The sequence below is a fragment of the Typopeltis vanoorti genome, chromosome 12 (genome assembly GCF_054136105.1).
Source record: "Typopeltis vanoorti isolate ZY-2024b chromosome 12, IOZ_Tvanoo_1.0, whole genome shotgun sequence".
In the NCBI taxonomy this organism is placed as follows: domain Eukaryota; kingdom Metazoa; phylum Arthropoda; class Arachnida; order Uropygi; family Thelyphonidae; genus Typopeltis; species Typopeltis vanoorti.
In genome coordinates, this window is record NC_143560.1 from 92,599,155 (window position 1) to 92,625,501 (window position 26,347).

A 26,347-nucleotide genomic window follows, 5' to 3' on the forward strand; every position below is an offset into this window, starting at 1 on the left:
GATGTGAACCATTTCTAAACCAGTGACATTATATAAGGGGTACTCCTTAAGAAAAATAGGCAAAATAGCTATAAAAATTAATACTAATTTAGAGGAGTAGCATAGAAAATTGTCCAATTTATATTAATTTGTGTTTTGTAATCCAACAATCCCTTAATCATTGGCTCTCTACTCACTCCTTGAACCCCCCTTTCCCCCATTCCCACATTCATAACACATTTTAATAGTAATCACATTGCATGCTTACCAACACAAGTCTACGTCATGATCTCATGGCACGCATTCAATGATTGCATCAATTTTACAAAAGAGGTATACAAAAAACCATCCTAAAATACATCACTCAAAAACTACACATAAAATTCCTTAAGAATTGTCTGAATTATAACATTGTCACAAAATTTGCAATAGTACGGGGCAACTGAACAATTGCCGGAAATAAAGGATTTGCTATCATGCATCCAGAGCACTTTTAAAACAGACCTTAAATGAGAGATTTCAGAAGGAAAAAACACAGACATATTTATACATTCACCAGGACTAAAAACATTTAAGTCCAAATGAATGGTTACTTTTTTTTTTAGAAAATATCCAATCACATATCAACAATTACACACAATTAATTGAAACTCACCATACAAAAAAATGGGATGACCTAACAGATTCCCATAACAACAAACGTGCAGCTTCCAACCCTTGCAATAACACCACCATGCAATCTATATCAAATAATTCAATTATAAATTTATCAAATTATAACACCACACCGGATGAAATTACCATTCTAAATAAAGGTCTGAACTTTGCAATACCCCCAAAATATGTGTCAAAGACATTATTATTGAAATTCAAGCTAAATTGGAAACAGACTCCAACAAAGAACTAACATTTCATAAAATAAACATCTTAAATTGCAAAATAAAAAAAATACAATCCAAAATTACTCCAAACCTACAAAAAGCTCTGATATCATACAAAAAAGAACCCAGATATAATGATCACTAAAGCAGACAAAGGCAACACAGTGGTCATCATGAACAAAATGGATTATCATAACAAAATAACAGAAATTTTAAATGATTAAAACACACACACACACCAAAAAGTCCTAAATGTCCTCATAAAACAAATTAATAATACACTATATGAATTATAAAATCAAAATAAGATAGATAAAATAATGAAAAATACAATACTCTGCACCACATGTACTCCACATATATTCGGACAAATTAAAACCCATAAAGATGGCTACTCGGTATGCCAAATAATCTCATATAAAAATATCACTACATCACCTTTATCAATATTCTTAGTAAACTACTCAAGCCTTTACTAACCAAGTCAAAATCAATGATAAAAAACACAAACTACCTATTTCAAAAAATAACAAACCTAACTCTCTCCCATGAAGACATCCTCACTTTATTGGACACAACATCGCTCTACACCAATGTGGACATCCCAAGAACATTAGTTAGACATTATACATGCATTACTTGTAGAAGACCACACTGTAAGATCATGAACAAAATTAACACCCAGCGATATCTTAAATCTGATAAAAGTAATAATTTTAGCAAACTTTTTTAAATTTATCAATAACATCTATATCCAAATTTTTGGAATTCCCATGGGTCAAAATATTAGTCGACAATTAGCCAAATTGTTTCTATCACATATGGAATCACATCTACTCAGCTCTTCCTTCACCCCCTGCATCACCTTTTATGGTCGATACATGGGCGATGTTCTATGCATTGGAAAACCAACATGTATTACCAATTACAAGTGTCCTTTAACGACTTCAGCAGTTGACTAAAGTTTACTATAGAAACAGAACATGAAAAATCCATAAATTTCCTAAAACTAACATTAATTAGAACAAACAACAAAATAGCCACAAAAATATTCCACAAACTCACACATATCGGAAATTACCTCCACTTTAACTCGTATCATCCTTATTCTATCAAAAAATCAGTCTAGCACAAGTTTTCGGCTACATATAATTATCTTCACATAGAAATAAAAAAATTAACGCAGACTTTTAGAAAATGAAATTACCCAACCCAGCTAATAAATTACACCAACCAAATAGCGAAAACCCATGAAAACAGTCCAATAATCAAAGCAAACTTCCCAACTCAAAAATCATTAAACTCCCTTATATCCGGGACACATACAAAGCCTATAAATATATTTTTAAGCACACTTACTATAAATTATGCTCACCATTAGTGTTCAAATATTGGTAACACTCCTAAAATCTACTAAATCTCACATATACAAAGAAATATTAGAACACCACAACATAGTATACAAATTTCCTTGCCAGCACAACTGTAATGTCACCTACACAGGTTCCACGATCAGATCTTTATGGGCAAGACTATAGGAACACTTCCGTGACTGCAATATACCAATCCCAGAACATTTAAGCAATAAGAAATGTAATAACCAAAAGAGTAACAAAAAAACAAAACACCAGGAAAATAGAAATCACAGTCTACCCTCTTGAACAGAAACATACCCTGCAAATCAACAAAGCTGTAATAGTAGACATACAGAAAAACGAAACTATGCTAAGGATATTGGAAACAATAGCCAGAAAATATGACAGAAACTTCATAAATGTTCACCACCCCTATATAATCTCAGAGAGTTGGAAGCTCCACAACATGAAAACTAGGTCAAGATTTCGACCAGTGGAAAACAACACAGATAAACCCAAGACAAAAATACTAATCTGACATGACATAGTCTCCACTTTTCCGACGAACATTTCCATGAAAACCGACAACAACACTCAGTTGAAACGGCTCACACTCCAGTCTCCCACCCCTCATCTTGATTCATTATATTCTATCCTTCTCCTTTTCCCTAGAAATATTCTGTCTTTCTGCTTTTTCCCAATGAATTTATAGTCCATCCTTGGTAACTCAGTTTTCAATTCACATTCCTTTGTGTCCACATTTCTAGCTCCCACATTTTTCTATCTCTGCTTTCCCCCCCCCCTCCTTTTGGTCATATTTTTGCAGTGTTACATAAATGTGTCATCGTTATAAGCCTGATGACACATTGTTCAAGGCTGTCTTCTTTTGAAGACAGCCTTGAACATCCTAAAGAGGTATGTCCAAAATTATTCCTTCCAGCTTTTTTCCTGGAAAAAAAAGGTGCTGATACTCACCATGAAAATGTTAATACATTATGGTAGGGTATTTAACATATCCTCCGATATACCCTCGTTGTCTTGCTTTGTTGGAACTTTGTGCGCTGCACTCTCCTTATGATCGTAAATCTTTTTTCTTAATGATATTAGCTGTTGTTTGTGAGATTCTCCAAAATGGCCGATTTTACCATTTGTCCACTTCACTGAAATTTTCGTTCCCATGTGTTTATCGACGACAAGACTTCCGACTTCATGACAAACTTTACAGCCCAACATTTTATTCTTTACATACAGCCACTCGTTTCTCTCGCAGAAGTCATATTTCTTCAAAAGTGTCCAACATTTGGGCCAATTATTATCAGAATATGCTTCCTTTTGACTACATGGATCTTCGGTCTTGGTTTCATGATCCTCTTCACCAAGTGTATTTTCAGTGCTAGTTTTCTGTTTTACAGGATCACAAGTAGATTCAACAATTTCTTCTTCTTCAGCCTTCCTTTTTTTACTCATTGGCATAAAGTGACTACTTATTTTACTCATTTTGAACAATGATTGCACTGATTTAACTTAGATTAATTCAAAACTCACGTGAACACCTGCCTGTTGTGGAGTGAATATAGAACTGATAAACTGATACCGAAAGCAATTGGAAGTGAACGCAACTTCCTGTTTCTGGTTGCATAACAACCTATGAATCAGGAAAGCAGGGTATCAACTTATGAGTAATCAAAACTGAAAATTCAATTTGTAAACACAGTACCACCTACCAGAATATTTATAATATATTTTGCTGTCAATAAATCGCAAATTTTTAAAAACTTAAGAAAAAAGGTGCTGGTACTGCGTACCATTGTGTACCGCCAGAAAAAAAGCACCGATTCCTTCCATATATTTTTCGCTTATCTATGTCCTTAAAATATCAATAATGCCTTAAATAAATTGAGTAAAAAATCCAATGATATTATACAAGGGGCACTCCTTAAGTTAAATAGGCAAAATATTAAAAATTAATATTTAAATATATAAAAATATATTTTTAACTCTTGGTTGAAAATACCTGGGTTTGAATTTTCTCTAGGATGTGAAGATCCTTTATAAAGGCTTTTCTACTGAAAGAGAGTTATACAGAGATAGTTTTGAGAGATGAAAAACTCAAGTTTTTCATTTCTTAAATAGGCAGCTAGTGAATGTGCACAATTTTACAGACAAAATACTTTATGCAGGTAGAATTAATCACCCTATCAGTGTGATTATTAAGTTTTGAAGTAGCTAAATTATTTTGGCTATGATAAGCCATTCAGCCTAACACCTAAAGGAAGAAAGATGGGATGGATTATAATCGAGATGTAAAATACAAATTAGCAATAACATTATACATTCAAAACAATCTATTGTACTCATATTTTTTGAGAACTTCAGTTACAGTATATCCTTACAGAAAGTGTAAGACTGCACAATTTTACAGGCGGTCTCTTGATAACTTCATTATATCTGTTATCTCTAAATTATCTACATTGTATTTATTTAAAAAAATCAATTGTATATCTATAAAATTGATTTTTTATAGATATACAGTTATATAGATTGGAACTTTTATTAATTATTGCACAGTATACCATAGAATTAATTGAAACAGATTCTTTTTTCATACACCTGTAATCTGATGGCTTCATCAGGACTTTAATGGAAGAAATAAATAAAGGAAAGCAGTTGAAGTTAAAAAAGAGATAATAAATTGTCAGAAGAGAACAACTCAGCCCAAAGTAAATATTTTTACAGTGATGCATGGTATGTGTCAGCTGATTGTGTGTAGCATTTATAGGTGATTATTAGAGAAGTTAAGTCTGATGTGTCAAGAGATCTGATTAGTAATTTCAGACATCATTCATAACAAACTCTTGATATCTGTGAGCAAGCCATGTGAGTGAATTACTGCGATATATTGCTTTTAGGTAAAAATTTTCTTTTGTATCCCAATCAACAGTGTGATTTGTAGTCAAGAGTATGCTGAGCTATTACAGATTTTCTTTCTAAGGAATTAGGAGGAATTCAAAGAAAGAACATTTCAGCAAAATGCTCCATATCACTGACTTGTTCTTTCTTTCTCACCTCAAAACTTCAGTTTCTCTGGATTATATGAGCAAGACCACAGGAAACACCCAGATGATTTTAGAAGGAATACTGTCCTTTGGAGATCTGAGACAGCTATGAACAACTTAAATTGGTTTGAAAGCTACTCGAACATTGTGTCTGTTGAGAAGCATAGCAATCTTGTGGACGAATCTTGATTTAGCAATCTTATAGCTTTGCTTACATATGCCAGACAAATCAAAATTTTGAAGTGAGAAAGAAAGAACATGTCAGTGACATGGAGCATGAAAGAAAAGAAAAGTCTGAGATAGCTCAATGTACCTTGACTATGTATCATGCTTTGACTGGATATATCCATAATGCATTATTTAGAAGAAAACTCTTTTTATAGATTTAAGGAATCTGCAGTAGTAATTCACTCATCTCTCTTAACCAAAACCAAGAATTTATTCCAAATGATGTCTCGAAATCTCTGATCAGCTCTCTTGACATACCAGGCTTTAACTTCTCCAACAGTTATCTACAAACTCTACAGACAGATAGCCAGCACCAGCCGGCACATGCCACACATCATTGTAGTCACATTTCATTTGTATTGAATTGCTCTCCTAATGATTTATTTATTTATTTATTATTATTATTACATAACACCTCCAGGGAGTCCAAAGACTCATCGAGGGAGGGCACATACTCTACAACTCTCCATCTCCATCAAACGCAACTACCTTCATCATCTACACCAACGCCATCTACCGCCGAGCACCACCACTAGTTATTTTCACAGACAATCACAAACTTCCATGCCCACTTTTGGATTCGAACCCATAGCCTTTTGGTTGGAGAGCGGACACTCTAACCACTCGGTCAACCAGGCCGGCTATTTTTTTTTATCATCAGCTGCCTTCTTCATTTCTTTAATTTTTAAATAGTGTTGATGAAGCCATCAGGTTATAAATATTTTTAAAACTAGTCAATTTGGATTAATCTCCAGTGTATTGTGCAACAGCTAATAAAAGGTTGTGAATATTTTAAAGTTTTTTAGTTGTAAAATATAATTAAAAATCAATTGTTACCTTTTCTGAAAGAAAGATATAACTGAATCACAAATTACATGTCTGACTGGTATATTAATGTAATTCATTTTATGATATTTAATTGATTTCTATCATTGGACAATAAAAATATTAAACTGGATATGTACTTTTATCTCATTAAGGTCACAGTATATATGTATGGAGTTAAAGATCTTTGTACAGGAATGCAGGAGAATGAAAAAAGTGAACGAAAGCGCTTGTATGTAGAATCAAATTCTGCTGCAAATGTGGCATTTCCTGTAGTTCCATTAAAGGAAGGCAACTATGAAATCCGAGTTGTTGCACTTAGTGAAGTTGGTAGTGATATTGTGGTTCGTACTCTGAATGTTGTTGTAAGTTTTCAGTTTATCTACTTTTCAAAAAATTAACAAAATGTTTCTAGATATATAATGTATGAATATTTATAAAGAGAGATTTATAAAGATAATATTTTGATTTTATTCTTTTTTCATTCTTTTTTTTGTTATATGAAATATTTGAACTTGAATTTTAGATCATAAATAGTTCTTAAAAAGTAATTACAATATTAATATTATAAACTGTGTTTATCATGTGGATACATTGAATGAGTTTAAAGCATAGTTGATGAGATTTGTGTATAACAGTATGTATCTCCTGCAATGAGTCTTTTGACTCCATGGAGGTCTGGTGTTAATATTAAGTTCTTCAGGAATAGAGAATGACTGGAATTATAAATCAGAATATGTGTAATGTTTATGTGTTCAATGCTTTTTTTTAAAAAGCATTCGGTATGACTGGGAATCACCAACAATGAATCTCTTGACTCCATGGAGGTCTCACGATATTACTCTTTTTCAGAGAGTGTTTATGTAATAGTATAATAGTATTACATAAACACTTTATGTAATATGTAATAATAGTATCTGCTCTTTGCACCCTTCTTATACAACTTCCACATATGGCCTCTTATTCCATCTCTACTTCTCTCCATTTTGTGAAAATCACAAGTATTTGTGATTTTCACAAAACTTTCCATATTAATCTGATAACAGCCTTTTACTCATTTATATATTTCAATCACCTCCCCCCCCTTCCCTTCCTATTCGCTAGATTAATTGAAACACTCTTTTTTCAAATTTAAACTCAACTTTATTCCTGTTAAAACAATGTATAAGATCCAATCTGAATTCTAATTTACAAACCTGACTTCTTCAAACAGTTAGCTAGAACTCTGTTTTCTTGAACTTCTGCTGCTTGGTGAAAGCCATTTTAGGCAGCTAGAAGAATAATAGTAATAATACATATGTGGATTAACTAAAATAGCAGCTTGAATAGTAAACCTGAATGTTTCTTTTCTCTTGCTATATAAAATAATTGAACTTTACACTGTGAAGAATAACAATGATAACAGATATAGTTTTCGGTGACTGGAATGACCTTCATATCAGAGTTAATACATAATAACATCGCTTATACTCTTCAACAGTTGCAGTGGACTTTTTTATGGGTGTAGCATGTGCTTAAGAGATATTTTTGAAATGACCATGTAAACCATTTTACATTGTGTCATGTAAGGTGATAAGACAAAAAAAAAATGTCTCTCATGATAGCACACCCTATTTTGGGGCCACATAAAAAAAATGATGTTAGTGCACATAGGAGTGCCTATCAGGGATTTTACACCTATAAGAAAAACAAGTAATTGTGTACCTTTTAAAGTGTAAAATTAATAAAAAATTTTTTTTTTTTTTTCTCTCTCTCTCTCTCTAGGTATGTTCTGGTTTTGTCTATCTTACAAAGTGTTTCAGTGACCTAGTTTAATATACACTGGTGTTGAGAAATATTGTTGAAGTCAACAAGGGTCACTAATTGTTCTCTCTGTATAGTGTAAACTCTTTCTAGGAATGTGAGCACATAGTGTACATCCTCCAACTTGGACATACATTATGTAGACAGAAGTCACCTGACCATATAACATATGCCCTGTCAGATATTATTTGTGGATGCTTATGTGACATAAGTTGCATTCATGTACTATTGATAGGTCATAATAATATGACATAATTGCATTGAGTTTGGGAAAGTGATATGTATAGGACACTTCATGAGAGGTTTCGCCATATGAGCAATAAAGACACATTAAATGGGTATATTGGGTAGCATAATGCATCACTTGCAGTATGAAGCTGCTGCCAAACTCTGGAAATTGATCAATAGAAATCTTTGAGCCTTGAGACATGATCATTGACATCTCATCATCATCCATGGCAAAATATTTTTCAATGGAGATCTTAGAAATCACTGGTACACAAAATATTAATACACAGCATTCATCAGGACTCTATACTACCCATTTCCAGGCCATATCACCACCCATATACCCTACAATGCAGAATGTACTCAGAATGCAGTTTGTCATTTGATGGGAAAAAAAGCATTGAACCTGAATATAATGAAAAACTGTATCCTGTAGTTTGTTATGAAATATTTTCTCCAATATTCTGTCAACTGCTTTTCCAAATATAGAAAAATCACTATAACTGATTTATCCAATATACTTGTCATTCTAAAATTAACTAGATTACTGAAGCAAGCCCTTCACTTAACAAAAAAGTACAGCTCTCTCAGAAAAGATTTCTCTTCTCATAAATCTAGTGCTGCATTCTTTCTTCCACCAGTTCCTCTAACATTTCACTATCACACTTGATACGAAAACTGGCCTACTGTTTGCCAGTAACTTGGTTTCTACCTTGAAAAAATGGATACAAATGAAAAATAGTTGCACAAAAAAAGAAAAGAAAAAAGCCTCTCCATAGTGTAATTGGAAGAATGACGGAACATTGTGCCCTTCAATTGGAAAAGACCCAGTTCGATTCTCATCATGATGAGAGGAATCTTTATTAGGTTTTTTTTGCCAGCCTGGTTGACCGAGTGGCTAGCATATCTGCTCTCCAGCCAAAAGACTGCGGGTTCGAATCCTGCCTATGAATGTTTGTGATTGTCTGTGAAAATACTAGTGGTGGTAGTGGTTGGTGGTAGATGGCATTTATGTAGTTGGTGGATTGAGTGGTGGAGATGGAGAGTTGCAGAGTTGGTGCCCTCCCTTGATGAGTCTTTGAACTCCCTGAAGGTGTCATTTAATAATAATAATTCCAAATTTTTCACATCTCTCAGCTGCCAGGTTGTTCCTCTGCCTTTCTGCTGTTATTGAACCCTACTCTCAATCCCCCACTTCACTCTGACAAAACATTGATTGAATATTTCTACTATATCTTCATGGATGTGACTTGTGTCATTTTCAGCATCTAAAGTCTGTTATACTCATTATATTCACATCCACCATGCCCAGTGATGTTGGACTTAAAATAATATTATCATAGCTATAAGCTTTACCTCTTTTTCCTAATACTCCTTGCTTTGATGTATAACATAATGGCCAACCCTGGTCTCTCACAACTTCTCACAGTTTTTTTATCTTCTCATTCCATAAACATTGCCCTCACTTCTCTCATTAAGGCTTTTACTGCAGCCTTATCATTCATATTGCCATCACTTCTCTTACACTGACAACTACAATAACCCAGCTCCACACTAATACTCTCATTCCCACTTTCTTCTACTAGTCACATAGCTATAGAATTTTCTAGAATTTTTCCTTAATGACTCAGCCAAGCTTCTTTCATATGTAAATTTATCCTTTCTCACTAAATTCATTACCTTCCTATCCTGTGCTTTATACTCCTTAAGTAACTGATGGTATCCTCTACTTTATAACTCCTTCATATTATCCTCTTTCTCTGGAGTTTTTGCCTAAATTCATGATTGACCCATTTCAATCGCTCCCACACATGTTCAAAACAGTGCTTCATAGTATGATCAACACACCATGTGCGCACACACGCATGCACACACATACAAAAACATTGTTAATTTATTGAACATACTAATATTTCACTGGTTTTCTACCCTTCATCATCAGTGCACAGATTACTACAACTATGGCAAGCACACAGCACTCAACTCGATAGTCGTAGAAACATTTCAAATTGTAACCGAAAAGAACTAATGTCCTAACAAGCTTTTCTCTAGAGGCTGATAACCATAAAGTTAATATAAATAAGTTGGCTATATTTGGCATCTCAGAATGACAGTTTCCCAGTATCTTTGTCAAATTAATCCAGCAATACTTGTTGAGCTTAGAGGCGGGGGATCCCTCATAGCTGATATTAATTCTAAAAGTATGCTCTTAGACCTATAGCAACTTATGTAGTGCAGATGTATATTTCCTTTTAATCCTGCAGGCACAAAGAACTTTATACATTCTGAATGTGCAAGAGGATGAAATTGAACCTTAAGAGAATAGATGAAGGCATGATATGAAGATTATATTTGTAGAGAACTTTAGCCATCTTTTCCAATGTATCCTGAATATATGAGGGAGGCAAATAGTTTTATCTTTTATTTATATGATCTTTTGAAGTAATCCATTTTTATTCTTTCTGAGAATTCTCTTATGCTTCAGTTAATGTATGACCTTCCATCTTTAATTCCAAAGTACAAATATTTAAACCTAACTATATTGAATTTATATCATCATTAATTTTTTTACCCTCTCTGTCATTTGAAACAGACAGACAGGATGGACAGGGTTGGAGGTAACAAAGCTAGGATGCCAAGGCTTGATTTGGGGTGTAGAGCCATAAAAATATTTTTTTTTTTACTTTTTACAGCCTATTTTTATCTTCCTAATAACCATTCCACAGCTACTACATTCTTATTCATAATAACTCTCACTCTGTTTGCATCATTTCAGACAATTGAATATCTCCTTGCCATCCACTGATAATTTGTTGACATAAAAGTCGATTAGCTGTCATCCCTTAGGTTTGGGTTGTTTACATATTGGGTATCACTACACAACATGTAAACTTCCTTCTACTTGATACTGCCTCATATGCAACTGTCATAATCGGATTGCCAGTCCAATATACTATCCTTATGTTTTGTTGCAACTTAAATTTGTTGCAGCTTAAATATTTGTTTGTTATGTAGCTGCTTTTCAAATGCTTTAGAAATCAGAAAAATCATAGGATATTCATTTTTCTCACTTATTCATGTTACTTCATTATAATGATGATGATATTTTGCCAAATATAATGGATATTTTAAACAGAAGTGCTCATTTTGTAATTTTTAGTGTTTTTTAGTATTTTCTTTCTTTCTTCATTTCTATCATATTTAATTGACTCTCACTGGATCATCCCTGGAATTTGTGTAAGAGTGTAGTTAATAAGGGTATGTGGACCAAATTCTTTGCTTGGAGAGTGGTGAATGAGCAGAATGGATTGTCAAAAGGAGTTGTGAGTGTCTCTGATTGTGAATGAGTTTGAGGAGAGATATGATTGGTAATTATGTGAATAATGGTTAGTGTGACTTTTCCCCCTTGATGAAACTTTGACTCTGTGGAGATGCCTGTATAATAATAATCATAATGTATTGTTTGAATACTTTTTTTTTTCTTTTTAATTTTTTTTTGTCTGCAAATAACAATTGTTCTTTTGTTTTCAATTTTATTAGCCTGAAGGAAGTATAAAAGAAGAATCTACTACTGTTGTCCTTGATCCATCAAATCAACAAAGACGCAAAAAGAGGGACATTAAAAATGATAGATATTCAGGTATTGATCGTTTTTGTGATCCCCTTCCATTTATATTTTACTGTGGCACATTAGCACATTAAGTGTTAGTTTTAATGCTACAATTTTGAGAAAGCTAAACCAATCTGCATATATCTTATACACTTAGTAATTATATAATTTATATCTTCCTAAATGTATGACAGACAGATTAAAATGCTTATTCAGTTGGATTAGGAAGATGAAATTTTGTGTGAAGGTACGTTTCGTGTACACTCAGAAAAAAAAAAAAGATTTATGTAGGTCCAAAATTTTTTTGAAAATGCTTGTTAACACTAAGGTAGTCAGAGGCTAGTGCACCAAAACCTACATAAAGTTGGCCATTCTACTATATAAAGAAATAAGAGGAGACAAATAGGTGTACGTTTTAAAGTTAGCTAAAAGAAAAATATAAAATAATTAAATCAACACAATATTTCTACAAAATGAGGCATTAAATACTAACTACTAAATATTAACTATTAAAAATATATATTTAATAGTTACTTAAGGGTCAAAGCCAGATAACAGGTAGGAGATTTCCATGCAGCTTTTAAGGAATGCAAAGAACCGACCAGAACTTCTGACCTAATATCCAATCCTCACCTACTACAAGTAGGTGAGGATTGGATGGGCTGGCAATTTGGGATTTAACCAACCAAATTGTATTATTAGCTTAAACAACAATAAAATGATTGCACAACATGATAAAATTTCATGCCAGTTGGAGTGTAACCCAATTAAACAAAAGCTTTCACTGCTTTCATCAGGGAAACAGGATGAACAGTGAAAAGTCAGCTGCAGGAACAGATCTTAACTCAACATCAGCAAAGTTCAAGATTGCCACTATCAACATAAGAAGCATCAATGGAAAAGAAAGCAACTTAGAAACAGGTGAGATATTTTTGCCAGCATCAAATACAAGATGTTATATTCATTCAATAATAATTAAGGAAGAGAAGGAGTAGCTAGAATATTCAAAGCTAAATACATGGATAATCTTCTTGAATGGCAGGCAGTATCAAGTAGAGTGGTGTGGAAATATTACAATGAGAAATTAGACAGTGAGACTAATTTGAGGCATTAAAGAAGGCAGCTGACACATAAAAAAAGGAAAAGTTAGTCCTTGTTGGAGATCTAAACAGCAAAGTAGGAAGTGATTACCAGCCATGGAGAAAAAAGTAAAGCTTAAAGAATAAAGCTAAGGATAGATAAGCTAATATGTCAGCTAGCTGAGAATAGGGTTTATTAGAAGTGCTGTGAGTAAAGTTATCAAATGAAGATGCAACATTCAGTTGGACAAATCTATGGCAGCCCTAGCCTGGTGTTAGCAAGGGCTAGATTTCTATGCTGCACCAAAAGTGAGGTTAAGCATGGACTTGAATGTCCTTAGGACGTCCAAGGATACAAATATGGGATATGATGACCAAACACCCTTAAGTCAGGATCCTGTGTATCCACTGGCAATACTGCTCATGCCTCATGTGTTTAAAAAGTAGTGCTAGCTGGAGTTGCTTTCACACTGTTACAGTGTGATTGATTGCCCTGACAGTGAGACCTTAATGCTTCTGTAGCCAATTTCTAAGTAACTTCATCACCAGAGTGACATGAAAGCAAATCTGCGTAGTGCTTCCTTTCAATGTGTAGAGTGTGTAGAGACACAAATGATATATATTGTGGCTCAACAGTGGCTAGTTGAGATTCTGACTTAGAGGTATTCAGTCAACATCCCATATTAGGACCTAAGGGGGTTCAGTTCACAATGCACATGAAGTATGAACCTAAAGATGTTCAGTCCATGCAACCACCATGGTGCAGTTTAGAGTTTATCAACTTAAATTATCTTATATCTACTTGTTCTTTTCCCAGACTATCTCTACTTGGGATCTATTCGCAGTCTATCACTGGTGGAGTATAATTTTAGGTCCATCATCTCATCAAGTTCACCAACATTAATCCTAATATCAAAATTGGAGATGTTAATCTGACAACTTCATTCAGATGATGTTAAGCTCTTAAATAAATATGGTACACTTCTGAAGGATTCTCTAACTAAATTGAATAATTGCTGAAATGAATTTGATATGAAAATCAGCAATAAAAAGACAGACTATGAAAACAGGCAGGAGAACATTAAAAACATCAACTGCATTCTAAATGTAGAACCTATAGAAGAAGTGTAACATTTCAGCTATTCATGCACAGTTTTTAGTGAAGATAGCAAATTTGTTATAGAAATAGATAACAAAATGAGTGAAGCTGATATTGTAGGAAATCAACTGAATGAATTTATATGTAATAAGAGAGAAATAGTCAAAACACTAAAGTAGCTGTAATACAAGTTTGGATCTTATGAATCTGATAGCTGAGTTAGAAATAAAACACTTGATCAAAACTGGAGACCACAGATATGAGAGTCCTGAGAAAAATTAGCAGAGTGAACAGATGACAACATAGGCAATATCATAATAAAAATGAGGATATTAGGAAGGAACTTGGCATTGCTAACATTCAGGAGTGTATGTGAGCAGAGGTAACTTCAAGTGGTATGGTCACTTAAACAGAATGAGAGAGGAAATGTTAGCAATGCATTTTTTTGTCAGAATGACAGGAGAAAAAAACAGCTTAGAAGACCAAGACCTAGATGGATTGATACAGTAAGAAATGCCTTAGAAGTCTGAAATATAAGATTTGACAAGATTGGAGTCTTTACAGATAACAGATCAATTTGGAAGAACGTTGTCGATAGGAAGTAATGATGTAAAACTTTTCAGTAATACTAATCATTATATCCTGTACACCCCCTAAGGGTATATATTAGAAATTTGATGATAGTGTGTATCTCCTGAAGAAGTGAACCTAATCATTGCATAATATAAGGTTCACTTCAAGAGATATGATTTTCCTGTAACTTCATTTATTTTTCTGAAATTTTTTTGTTCTTTCCATAATCCATCTCAAGTTTATTATCTGGATTCTAGTTCTAACTCTTCTAAAACCTGCTTGCTCTTCTGGCATTTCTCTATTCATATATGGATCCAGCATCCCCACCCCTTTTTTTTTATTACTTTCAACATAACTTTAATCGCATGTGAAATTATAAAGCAATGGCTCTGTAATTTTCATATTCTTTGCGATTTCACTTTTGTTGAGAATTGGGATGAATACTGATGTTTTATGATCTCTAGGTCAGTATATTTTCTTCCAGATCTATTGAAGATTTCAGTTAATGTATTAATTACTTCATCTCCATCTACTCTCAACAACTCCACAGACACTCTATCAGCGTCAGGAGATTTTCCTTTTGACAGCTGTTCCATTACCCATATCACTCACTTTTCATTATCATCAGCTTCTCATTGGATTCTCTTCTTTCAAATTCTTTTTCCATATTAACATCTTTCTTGCAAATCCTCCGTACTCTTTCCATCTTTTTTTCACTTCTACCATTTGAGCTTTTCTCTGAATTACTTTTTACTACTCCCAATTTAGTGATAATTTTCTTTTTCCGCTAACTACATTTATTTTTCTAGACTGATCTCTTGTTACTTCTTGCAATGTTACTTTATTCAATTTCCTTATACCTTTTGTTTAGATCTTTATCTTTCCTAGTCTGTATCTGAAAATCTGCATTCAACTGTATAATCTTTTCTTTATTCCTCTGAAGTTTCATTATTCTTTTTTCTACTGTTTCTTGAATAGTTTTTTCTGGCAGTCATTTACAATCTTTTTTTTTCTTTCATTCATTTTTTATTCATTTCAGCTTGTCCAGATGATGACCTTAATATGAAGGCTGAAATGTCGTGAAATTAAAATAATAATTTATAACATGGTTGTAGAGTCCATAATTTGTGTAAAATGAATGCTGATCACCATGTAACACTAAAGGAAAGGATACTTCATATTCTATTCCTTAGTCCTAAACCAAATTTTCAAGTGATGCCTAGTTCTTTTTCTCTCCATTTTGCATTTGTCACCTAATATCAATAGAAAATCTGCTTTATCAATGCTATACATTACTTGTTGCAGTATACTGTAAAAATTCTTCCATCTCTTCTTCACCTTCATCTCTAGTGGGTGCATTCACTACAGATGCAAGTGAAATATTCTTCCTGCCTTATTCAAACTTGAATGTACTCACACCTCGGTGAGTGTGACATTCACCAAATATGCCTTTATTCTAATATAGATTATTCTCAAGCACTGGATTGTATTGTAAATTCTATTTTTCATACTGTCTTCTAACTATGAATTCCACTCCATTTCTTCTAAAATGTTCATGTCCAGAGTAATAAATCCAAAACTACCAGTATGAAAGTAACCCATTTCTGTTCATCTAAGTTCACTAATTCCTAAAATTTTCAGTTCTTCTCATTTCTTTGTTTAATAATTCCAGTTTTTCTTGATGCATACTTAATTTAACTTCATACATAATTTAGATGTTCTTAATAGATACATAAACAAAGAAGACAAAAACAGGTGAGATTCTAAGCAACAAATACAAGATGTTACATTCATTCAGATTTGATTGTTATTTCCTGAATGTAACATCTTGTAACATTCAGGAAATAACAATGAAATATGAGATTTATGAGATCTAATATCAGATTGGGAAACTGGACAGTGAGACTTATTTTTGCTTATGGTCCCACAAAAGGTTCTGATAAGGAAGAAGTAGGAATTTTTTAGGCATTAGAAAAGACAGCTTACATAATGAAAAAGGAAAAGTTGGTCCTTGGAGATCTAAACAGCAGGAGTAGGAAATGATTACTAGATTATATAAAAATGTTTTGGGAAAATTTGGAGAAAAGAGCAAAGCTAATAATAATGGTAAACACCTGCTAGATTTCTGCTCAGAACATGGACTAGTTATTATTAATACAATGTTCCAACATAAAAATGTGCATAAATTCACATGGAGAGAAGATGCTACAAATAAGAAAAGTCTCATACGAGGGTGGTCTGAAAAGTTCTTGGCCTTGACCATAGATGGTAACACTATCGACAAGATTTTTTTTTTTTCTAAGTTGGTACATCTGTCATAAGCAACCATGTGAAATTGCAAGTCATTCTATCAAGTAATTTGTTTTATACAGCTGTCTGAAGCAAAATTGTTGTCTGTATCCCTTGAAATGGATAAAATTGAGTATCGCGTGGAAGGCAGCTGACACAACGAAAAAATTCTTTGTAAAAGAAGGTTTAACACCAAATTCATTCAAAGTTCATAAAAGTTTATGGGCACTCTTCTTCTTCGTTTTTGACAATTAAGAAATGGGCTGCCGAGTTTAAATATGACCGTACCAGCCTTGAAGATGATCCATGTGAAGAACATCCAAAAAGTGTAACAACACCAGAAATCATCGATCAAGTGCATGATATAGTATTGGATGACCGGCGAGTCAAAGTGCGTGAAATTGCTGAGACTATAGACATTTCAAAAGAACGTGTAGGATATATTTTGCATGAAGAATTGCAAATGAAAAAGATTTGTGCAAGATGGGTGCAGATCAAAAATGAACTCTCATGAAAATTTCTGAATAGTGCTTGGAGTGTTTTAACAAGAATAAAACTGATTTTGTGCATCAATTTATTACTATGGATGAGACTTGGATTCACCATTACACATCAGAATCCAAACATCAGTCAAAACAGTGGACAGAAGCCAGTTGTTCAGCACCAAAGAAGACAAAGTCGGGTTTAAAAATAATTTTGAAATTTTAATTATCTTGAAAAGGGTAAAACAATAACCGGGGAATATTATTCCGATCTTTTAACCAGACTAGATGAAAACATTTGTGAGAAAAAACCTTTTTGCAGAAGAAAAAAATCATCTTTCATCAGGACAATGCACCTGCCCCCAAAGGTGTTCTGGCAATGGGAAAATTAAGGGATCTGCACTATGAATTGTTGGAACATCCACCCTATTCCCCAGATTTGGCTCCCTCTGACTTCTAGCTCTTCCCCAAACTAAAACTCTTCCTCACTGGTCAGCATTTTTCTTCGAATCAAGAGGTCAGCTGTAGAGGGGTATTTTGCAGTTCTTACTGATAAACACTACATGGACAGGATAATGCTGCTGGAGCATCACTGGAATAAATGTATTAGTCTTAAGGGAGATTATGTTGAAAAATAGAAATAATTTAGTTATAAATTCGTTTTTTCATTGTTAGGCTGAGAACTTTTCAGACCACTCTCGTAATAATACATAAGGAGTGAAAAGTGGAAAATTTTAGACTTCACAAATGTGAGAGAAGACTGAGGCTATAAACTATAGGCTACTCTGTGTATTGTATCTGGGGTTGTGGTTAAGGTGTTAGAGAGGTTGTAGGGATTAGAAATCACAATTAAGTAGATAATAGCAGTATTCTCTATAATGATCAGCATGGGTTTGTTACAGGGAAGTCAGGTTTTAGCAGTTTGCTTATGTACTATAATAAGGTGATCATTGGATAAGGGAGATACATATGCCTACACTTGGATTTTTCAAAGGCATTTGATGGATTGCTGCATGACAAGCTGGTAACAAAATTGAAATGGATGGGAGTGGATAAGTGGATCCTAAAAGAGGAAAGTCACTAGTGGAGTTGCAAGAGTCTGTTTTAGTGGCATTATTGTGTCAAGTGTAAGGTCTTGAAATTGACAGCTAAAGATTGAATGCAGGGTGTATACAATTAATGTTGAATTGAAGAAGGTGGAAGTGATAAGAGATCTGGGCGTTGATGGTGGACAGAGATGTGAATCACATTGCTAAAATGGTGATAATATCACAAGAATTATGGCAATGATGAGAAGGCCTTGGCATGCGGAAGCAAACAGGTTATGGTTCCCTTGTGTAAGGCCACATATGAGCATGGATCTGGTTGCCTGATTTTCAGTGAGGATTTGGAGAAGATTCATTACATTGCCATCTGGTCTTTGGAATGTGGGATAGGAAGACCTATCAAGGGAATGCAGTATGCAGAGCTTTGTGAAAAGAAACAGGAAAGGAGGATATGAATTCTGTTTTCAATAACTAATCCATTTTAAATATTGAATGAAGCTGTTCTCTCTTCTAAAGCAAATTAATCTATTTCAGTACTCGTTGTTCTTTTTCCTCGGCTTCTAGAAGCTTGTGACTATAAAAGAATACAAATTTGGGCTGACATAACGACACCCTCCTTGGCATGGTTGTTACACTTTCTCAAGAAAGTTAAAAAAAATAAATATCGGCATATGAAAAACTTCCAAGCATAGATTACATTGTCATCTGCTTATAAATGTAATTCATAATAAATAGCTCATATTTCAATCTCTGTTGTTTACGATAACAATCGTACCATGTCATTATTCATGACACCTCAGTACGGACTACTTAACATGTATGAACTGCTCTTAATAATGCAGAAATTTATGACAGTGTTTGCTACAGTGCAAGCTTATAGCATCAATTTCAATTACAGATAGAAATAAAAATTGCTTTTCTGGGAGAAAGGGATGATATTCAAAGTAGGACAGAAACCTTTATGCCTAAAATCTATTCCTGGGAAATAATCATAGAAGGGCATTATCTTAAAATGAAACAGAACATATATTTACAGTAATAATAATATCTAAAATTATATGAAGTGATTGAGAAAGTGAATATTTTTTTTAGAAAGTGATTTACATTTTTTTATGCTTTCTCTGCAGATTCTATTGATGATTCTCAGAATCTTCAAATCACAGCAGTAAAGTTACAGCCACCTGCAGGTGTTATTCCAGGGACAGAATATTGTACTGTTTCTGCTATAGGTATGTAAGTTATTCTCAGTCTAGAAGTGGAGATTTTCCTTTTTGCATATTTTCTGTTTTAAATATTCCTTTATATATTTCTTCAGCTTTAAAGAATTTTTTTAAATTTAGTGTTCATCTCAGAACTACATGCTGTGCATATTTCTAGAGATGCTTGTTTTTTTTTCATTTTTGCAAAATTGTGCAAATAAATATTGAAGTAGAATTGTGTTACAATATTGATGTATGAGGTAAGGGGTAAGATTGAACATAAAAATTATTATAAGAATCATTATTATTATCTGACCTCCTTGGAGTCAACTCTCTCATGCCAAAAGGTCATTGAACCATTCCTTGAACCCTTTCACAGTTTCTGTACTCACCATAATTTGAGGTAATCCATTCCACTAACCAATCATACTCCACACAAAGGACCTGCTTTTCACTTCTCTGCTTACACCCTTCTTATACAGCTTACCTACATGGCTTTTAGTTCTACTCTGACTGCCTGCTACTCTATGAAGTATCTTCTCCACATTATTCTGGTAACAACTCCTCATCAACTTATGTCTCAATCATATCCCCCCCCCCCACTTCTTCTATTCACAAGGCTCTGTAAGTTGCATTCACTTGATCTCTCCTTGTATCTGACATTATAGACCTGATTAAAATATTAACCTTAGTAAGCCTTCTCTGGTCCTCCTTCAGTACATCCTCATCATGCTGAAAACCAACCAACCAAATCTGTGCTCAGTAGTCCATATGTGGCTGATCAAAGCCTTATCTTATACAGGGGAACCATAACCTCTTTGCCTCTACATGTCAGTATTCTCTTCATTATTGCCATATCTGGATATTCTTATAATTTTAGTAATGTGACCTCTAAATTTCAAGTCTCTCTCTCTCTCTCTCTCTCTCCACCATCACACGCAGATCTCTAATCTCTTCCACCTCCTTCAAAATTTTCCTACTAATTGTATACTCTGCATCCCAACCTTGCCTATCAAATTTCAAGACCTTGAACTTTTCAACATTAAACTGGTACCTCCAATAATTTACCCACTCACGTAGTCTATTCAGATCCTCCTGCTTTAGTTCTAACTTTGCATCATCAGCGAACAGCTTAACATTTCCAGTTAAGCTGGTCCCAGTGTCATTAACATACAAGTTAAACATAATGGTCCCAAAACAGATCCTTATGCCACTCTACTAGTGACCCTCCTCTTTTGTGATACCACTCCTCCATATACAACTTGCTTATACCTATCTGATAGTCAATCAGCTGTCCAACTCACTAGTCTGTTATCTAATCCCATCTGTTTCAGTTCAGTTATTAACTTGTCATGTGGCAGTCATCAAAGGCCTTTGAAAAATCCAAGTACACACTGTATACTTGGTTTATCAAGTTAGTTTGTTACTTTGTTTTAATGCGCAAGCAGATCTCCCCAACAAACACACTGACCATCATAAAGAATGAATGCTGCTATTATCAACCTATTTCTGAATCATAGTTCTCATCAATCTAATACCTTAACAACAATCCACAAACACACAAATTGGCCTATAATTTGTAGCCTTAGTCTTATCCCCCTCCCTTTGTGAAATGGAATAATTTTTTCCCACCTTCCATTCCTTTGGGACTCACCCTCTCACAAGAGTCATGTTAAAAAGTTGCACCAAAGGTGCCATTAATTGTGTAGGACATGCCCTCAAGATGTTGCGATATACTGTCAAATCCTATTGCGTTATTAGCACATTAAGTTACTCGATTCCTCATATGCCTCCTGCTCATTCACCATCAATCCCTTCGCTACCATACATTCTACACTCTACCTGCTGCTAATGTTGCCTTCACAAGGATGAAATACTGATAAACTGATCAGTGAATAATTCATCTATATCTCCTTTGCATTGGTTACCAATCTGCCAGTGTCATCAACATGGCATCATCCTCCCATGGTCATTTTTTCTTCGATTTGCCACATATTAAAAGAACTCACTAAATAGTGAGTTCTTTTACTTGTAGAAGGAAGGAAGGAAGGAAGTGAGGTCTTTGACTTGTAGAAGGAAGGAGATTTTTGTTCTGTTGTATGAGGCCTTAAATAGACCATTTATGGACCATTATGCACAGATTTAGTCACCTGGTTTTCAAAAGGATGAAGATATTGGAAAGGGTCCTAAAGCAGTTGACTAAGTTGGTTTCTAGGATCTTTGGAATGTTGAGTATGAAGAAAGGTTGAAAAGATGCAATTTACAGAGTCTAGTGGGTAGGAGGAAGAGGGATCATATGATAGAGACACACACATGTTGGTAAGGGGTAAGATTAACATTGGTTGGTAAGATTCACATTGAAGAGGTGTTTTCATAGAATGCCTGAAGATAGAAAAAGAACAAGAGGTCATTCCTTGGAAGCTGTATAAGGATGGTGTGAGTAATGGAATGAGAAGGTTTTTTGTGGAGAGTGTTGATTGATTGAATTGCATTGCCCAAGAGTATTATGTCTGTAGAGAATGTCAATATATTTAAAGCATATTTATGATGACTGTTTGTATAACAGAGGGACATCTCATGATGAGTCTTTGAATCCATGGAGGTCTGAGGATAATAACTATTAGAAATTGGAAATGTGAAAAGCAGCAGGAAGTATCTTCGTTACACTGCATAAGGATTGCTCAGTAGATCAAATTCTTGATGAGTTTTAAAAGAGGTATACCGTGAGTAGACATATCGATACAAAATTAATAATGGAAAAAACTCACGTACAAAGATTATTTAATAGTATAATTTTCGCCTGTGTGTCACAGGCATCTTCAGTGCATTAAGCTCAAATTAAACAATAACTGACAATTCCAAAAAGCACCACCTAAGTAGCTGGTGTAAGATAACTAAAAAGGTCAATAACTTTCCTAAAAAAAAAAAAAACTCAATACAATAAAAAGTTAGGAAAGATTAGCTGATTTGTGAAGTACTATCTCCCATAAAGGGGATAGACATAAGCCGTCGGATCTGTTTAAGTTAGGAGAATGAAGTAGAGTTTCACATGTTTCTTTATAAAGGCATTCCATGAGAAACTGACTTTTGTGTGTCTTTCTCCAGTGAACTCTGTGTCTAGTGAAGATGGCATGTTTTGCAAGTCCAGACTTTTCAGGTTTAAAGTATTCAATATAAGATTGGTGTTCTTCTAGCCGAATAGAGGCAGATCTTCCCGTTTCTCCGAAATAAGATAATCCACAAGAGCACGGAATCTGGTAGACACCTGGATGATTAAGATGTGGAAGCTTGTCCTTAGAAGAAGTGAGAAAGGTGGAGATTTTTCTAAACGGTCGAAAGGCAACAAAAATATTCAGTGGTTTTAAAAATTTTGCTATACATTCACTGATGCCTTGTACATAAGGGATAGTAATGCGTGTTATTTCTTCTGTGTTTGAAGAGGAAGACATATTAAAACTACTCAAAGTTCTTTTAATGAAGCAATTCTTATAACCATTAGATAGAAAGGAAGAAGTTATATATTGTACTGTTGTAGTACAATATTATACTATTTTCGCCTACAATATATTGTATATATTGTAGGCAAAAATTATACTATTAAATAATCTTTGTACGTGAGTTTTTTCCGTTATTAATTTTGTATCGAAATTCTTGATGATTGGTGTAGGGGCTCTTATAGTATCCATCTATACAAAAGGAAATAAACTGAATGTGAGAATCAGGGACAAGGTTTCCTTTCCAGGTAACAAGCATACACACATACTTTAGGAGAAGCTAAAAAAATTGTGGAAAAGCATCCTCAGAAAAAACGTTGTTTTCAGGCACAATATGGATTGGCAGGATCCGATTGTTACTTTAAAACAAATAGTCAAGATGTCGCAGGAATATAATAACTATTTGCATCAGACTGATCTCTCAGTTATCCATCTTCAAATTAAATGATTCCAAAATGGGTTAATGTGTCAAGTAGCTACTGTTGCAGCACCATGCAATTATACCTTCAATTAATCAACTCTTTAGCTATTCAGCAAACAGACTGATTTCCCACAGGACTCAGATAATTGAGGATTACTGTGTTATAATTTTTATTCAAGACTTCCATGGAGTCATAAGACTCATCATGAGAGTCCTTTTTAGACAATACAATATCTGTTCTCAAACTCATTTACAGTCTGCACTTGCACCATGCACTTATGCAATGCATTTCATTGCATAAGCACATTCTCTGCATTCCATGCAAAAAAATTTACTTCTTAATTACTTCTTACTGTCTTACTCACCACTCCTTTTTGAAACTTCTCTCTATCCTCCTTATTTTGCCGTGTAAAAAATCTCCTTAGTGTCCATCCAATAAGTACCTCTCATCAGATTAAATATGTAAATCATGTCATCTCTTCATCTTCTATCTACCAAACTTTGCAAATTACATGTCCTGAATTTCTCCTTATAATCAGTTTTCTCAGTCCTGATATAATTTTTGTTGCCTGTTTTTATATTCTCTTCATCTCCTTGAAATCCTATTGACCAGATCCAAGCACAGTAATCCAGATGTGATTGGATAATAGTCTTATGTAATGGAACTACTACTCACTTATGATCTCTGTTGGCTAACCTCTCTGTATTGCAGCAGCTATATGGGTTGTCATCACTGCCTTTTCATAGTTTTCTGACATTCCCATTCACTGTTATCCCAAGATCTCCTTTCTCCGTTTCCTCCAGCATAGTTTCATCAATATGGTATATAGCTTCTCATCTGTAAATCTTAAGTCACCCACCTTTCTAATTTCTTCAAATCCTAACTAACCACAGCCTTTTCAACTTTACTAAAATCTGTCAAGCTTCACATCATCTTATAACAATATCATCTTACAATCCAATAACAGTACCATATACATAAAGCAGTTGAACAGTGATGGACCAGTACAGAGCCCTTTGGAACCCTTCTTATAACATTCCCTCCCCTCTCTCTCTATCTCTAATACTACTTTGCAATACACAACTCTTATTACTTTATTATAAAATGCAACGAGATTTCATTCTTTATCCAAGTGTTATACTTGGATAAAGGATTGAAACCAAGAATATAATTTCTTGGCATCTTTAATTTATAGTATAACCAAGTGAAAAAACTTTTAACATCTATTTCTAATCCAGAGTATTTTAATGTGTGACACCTTTTGGCTACTTGCATATGGAAATATGACTTTCGCATTATTTGTATAATGCAACCTTGGTATCACTTCTGCATCTAGCTCTCACTGATAGGACCACAATAAAAGTCAAAACTGGTCTGGGCAGTGGCCCTTCCCATAATGCATAGTATTATACATGTCTGCAAGGATATGTGTATTGCATTATGGGATACTAAGGCAATTGATGTGAAGTCATTAGCCACTATATATAAGTAGCCCAGTTGTGAAGTGACTTCACATGCAAACTTTGTTTGCTTAAACTTGGATAAAGGATTAAACCAAGAATATAATTTCTTGGCATCTTTAATTTATAGTATAACCAAGTGAAAAAACTTTCAACAAATATTGAATCTCCTGTGCAATTCTAGTAGATGCTGGATAAAATATTATACTAATATGCGACAAAAAAGTTTTGTTTTGATAAATTAATGAAATTGCTTTCACTTCAGTTTTTTGTGAAATGTTTTTTCAATGAATGGTAGTTTTTTTTAAGATCATATTTTGTTATTATTATTATGTTGCTGAATTTTCCACATGAGTTGATATGAGGACCATTTGAAATTTAAATGTATTGTAAAGTATTAAAATGTCTTGTTAGTTACTTAATTACTTCTGATTTTAAATTCATGGTTTATTTTATTTTATTTTATTTTTTATTCTAGGAAATGAATTTGGTCCAACATTGCAGACATCACTTGAAAATCCAGAGGCTTTGCTTTCACAACCCAGAGGATGTGGTGAACAGACAATGATATATATGGCCCCTACTCTTTACACAATGAATTATTTGAAAGTCACAAATAGGATTACCCCTGCTATTGAAAGTAAAGGATATGGATTTATACGAGAAGGTGCATAAAATAACAGTAAATTTATTATTAAATTAAAATGTTGCTATTGGTTTTTGATCTAATTAAATGGTTAGTAATATAATTATGAATAATACTTTTTTTTTCATGTTGGATTAAATAATGAATCAATTCTAATTAGGGCTTGCTAGAATATTGTTAGAATCCCAATAATTATTTGAAAATAGCATATCCCTCTTTGAACAATGCTACCTTCCATGCAAGTTCTTCACAATCACTTTTCTTATCTAGTGGCATCATGGATACTTCATTCACAACTACATTCTATTAGGCTATCATTAAATTGAACACTAAAACCTTGCATTGTTTCTATCACATGCTTTATGATCACCAGAAACTCCAAATAAACAGGGTCCAGTCCTTAAGCACTTCTTACTATAAAGAGCTTTTTTTTAATTCATCATCATCATCAAATTCCTGCCGTGTACCCTCAAGGGGTGTACAGGATATGACAGAACTACATGAAAAAATTAAATCATTACTAACTTCCTATCTACAATTTTCCTCCAAATCAGTCTGTTACCTGTCAAGACTCCAACATTATCAGATCTTAT

The 26,347-nt window shown here is 33.8% G+C and overlaps 1 protein-coding gene across 1 annotated transcript in view; it reads left to right on the top strand.

Moving 5' to 3' along the window:
• Positions 1 to 26,347, top strand: part of LOC150101006 (venom factor-like) — a 697,967-nt gene that overhangs the window by 323,812 nt on the left and 347,808 nt on the right. The window contains exons 20-23 of the mRNA XM_090401101.1: positions 6,480 to 6,689; positions 11,896 to 11,995; positions 19,661 to 19,762; positions 25,587 to 25,775. Coding sequence (XP_090257227.1) covers positions 6,480 to 6,689; positions 11,896 to 11,995; positions 19,661 to 19,762; positions 25,587 to 25,775 — 601 coding nt within the window. The remainder of the gene's footprint in view (positions 1 to 6,479; positions 6,690 to 11,895; positions 11,996 to 19,660; positions 19,763 to 25,586; positions 25,776 to 26,347) is intronic.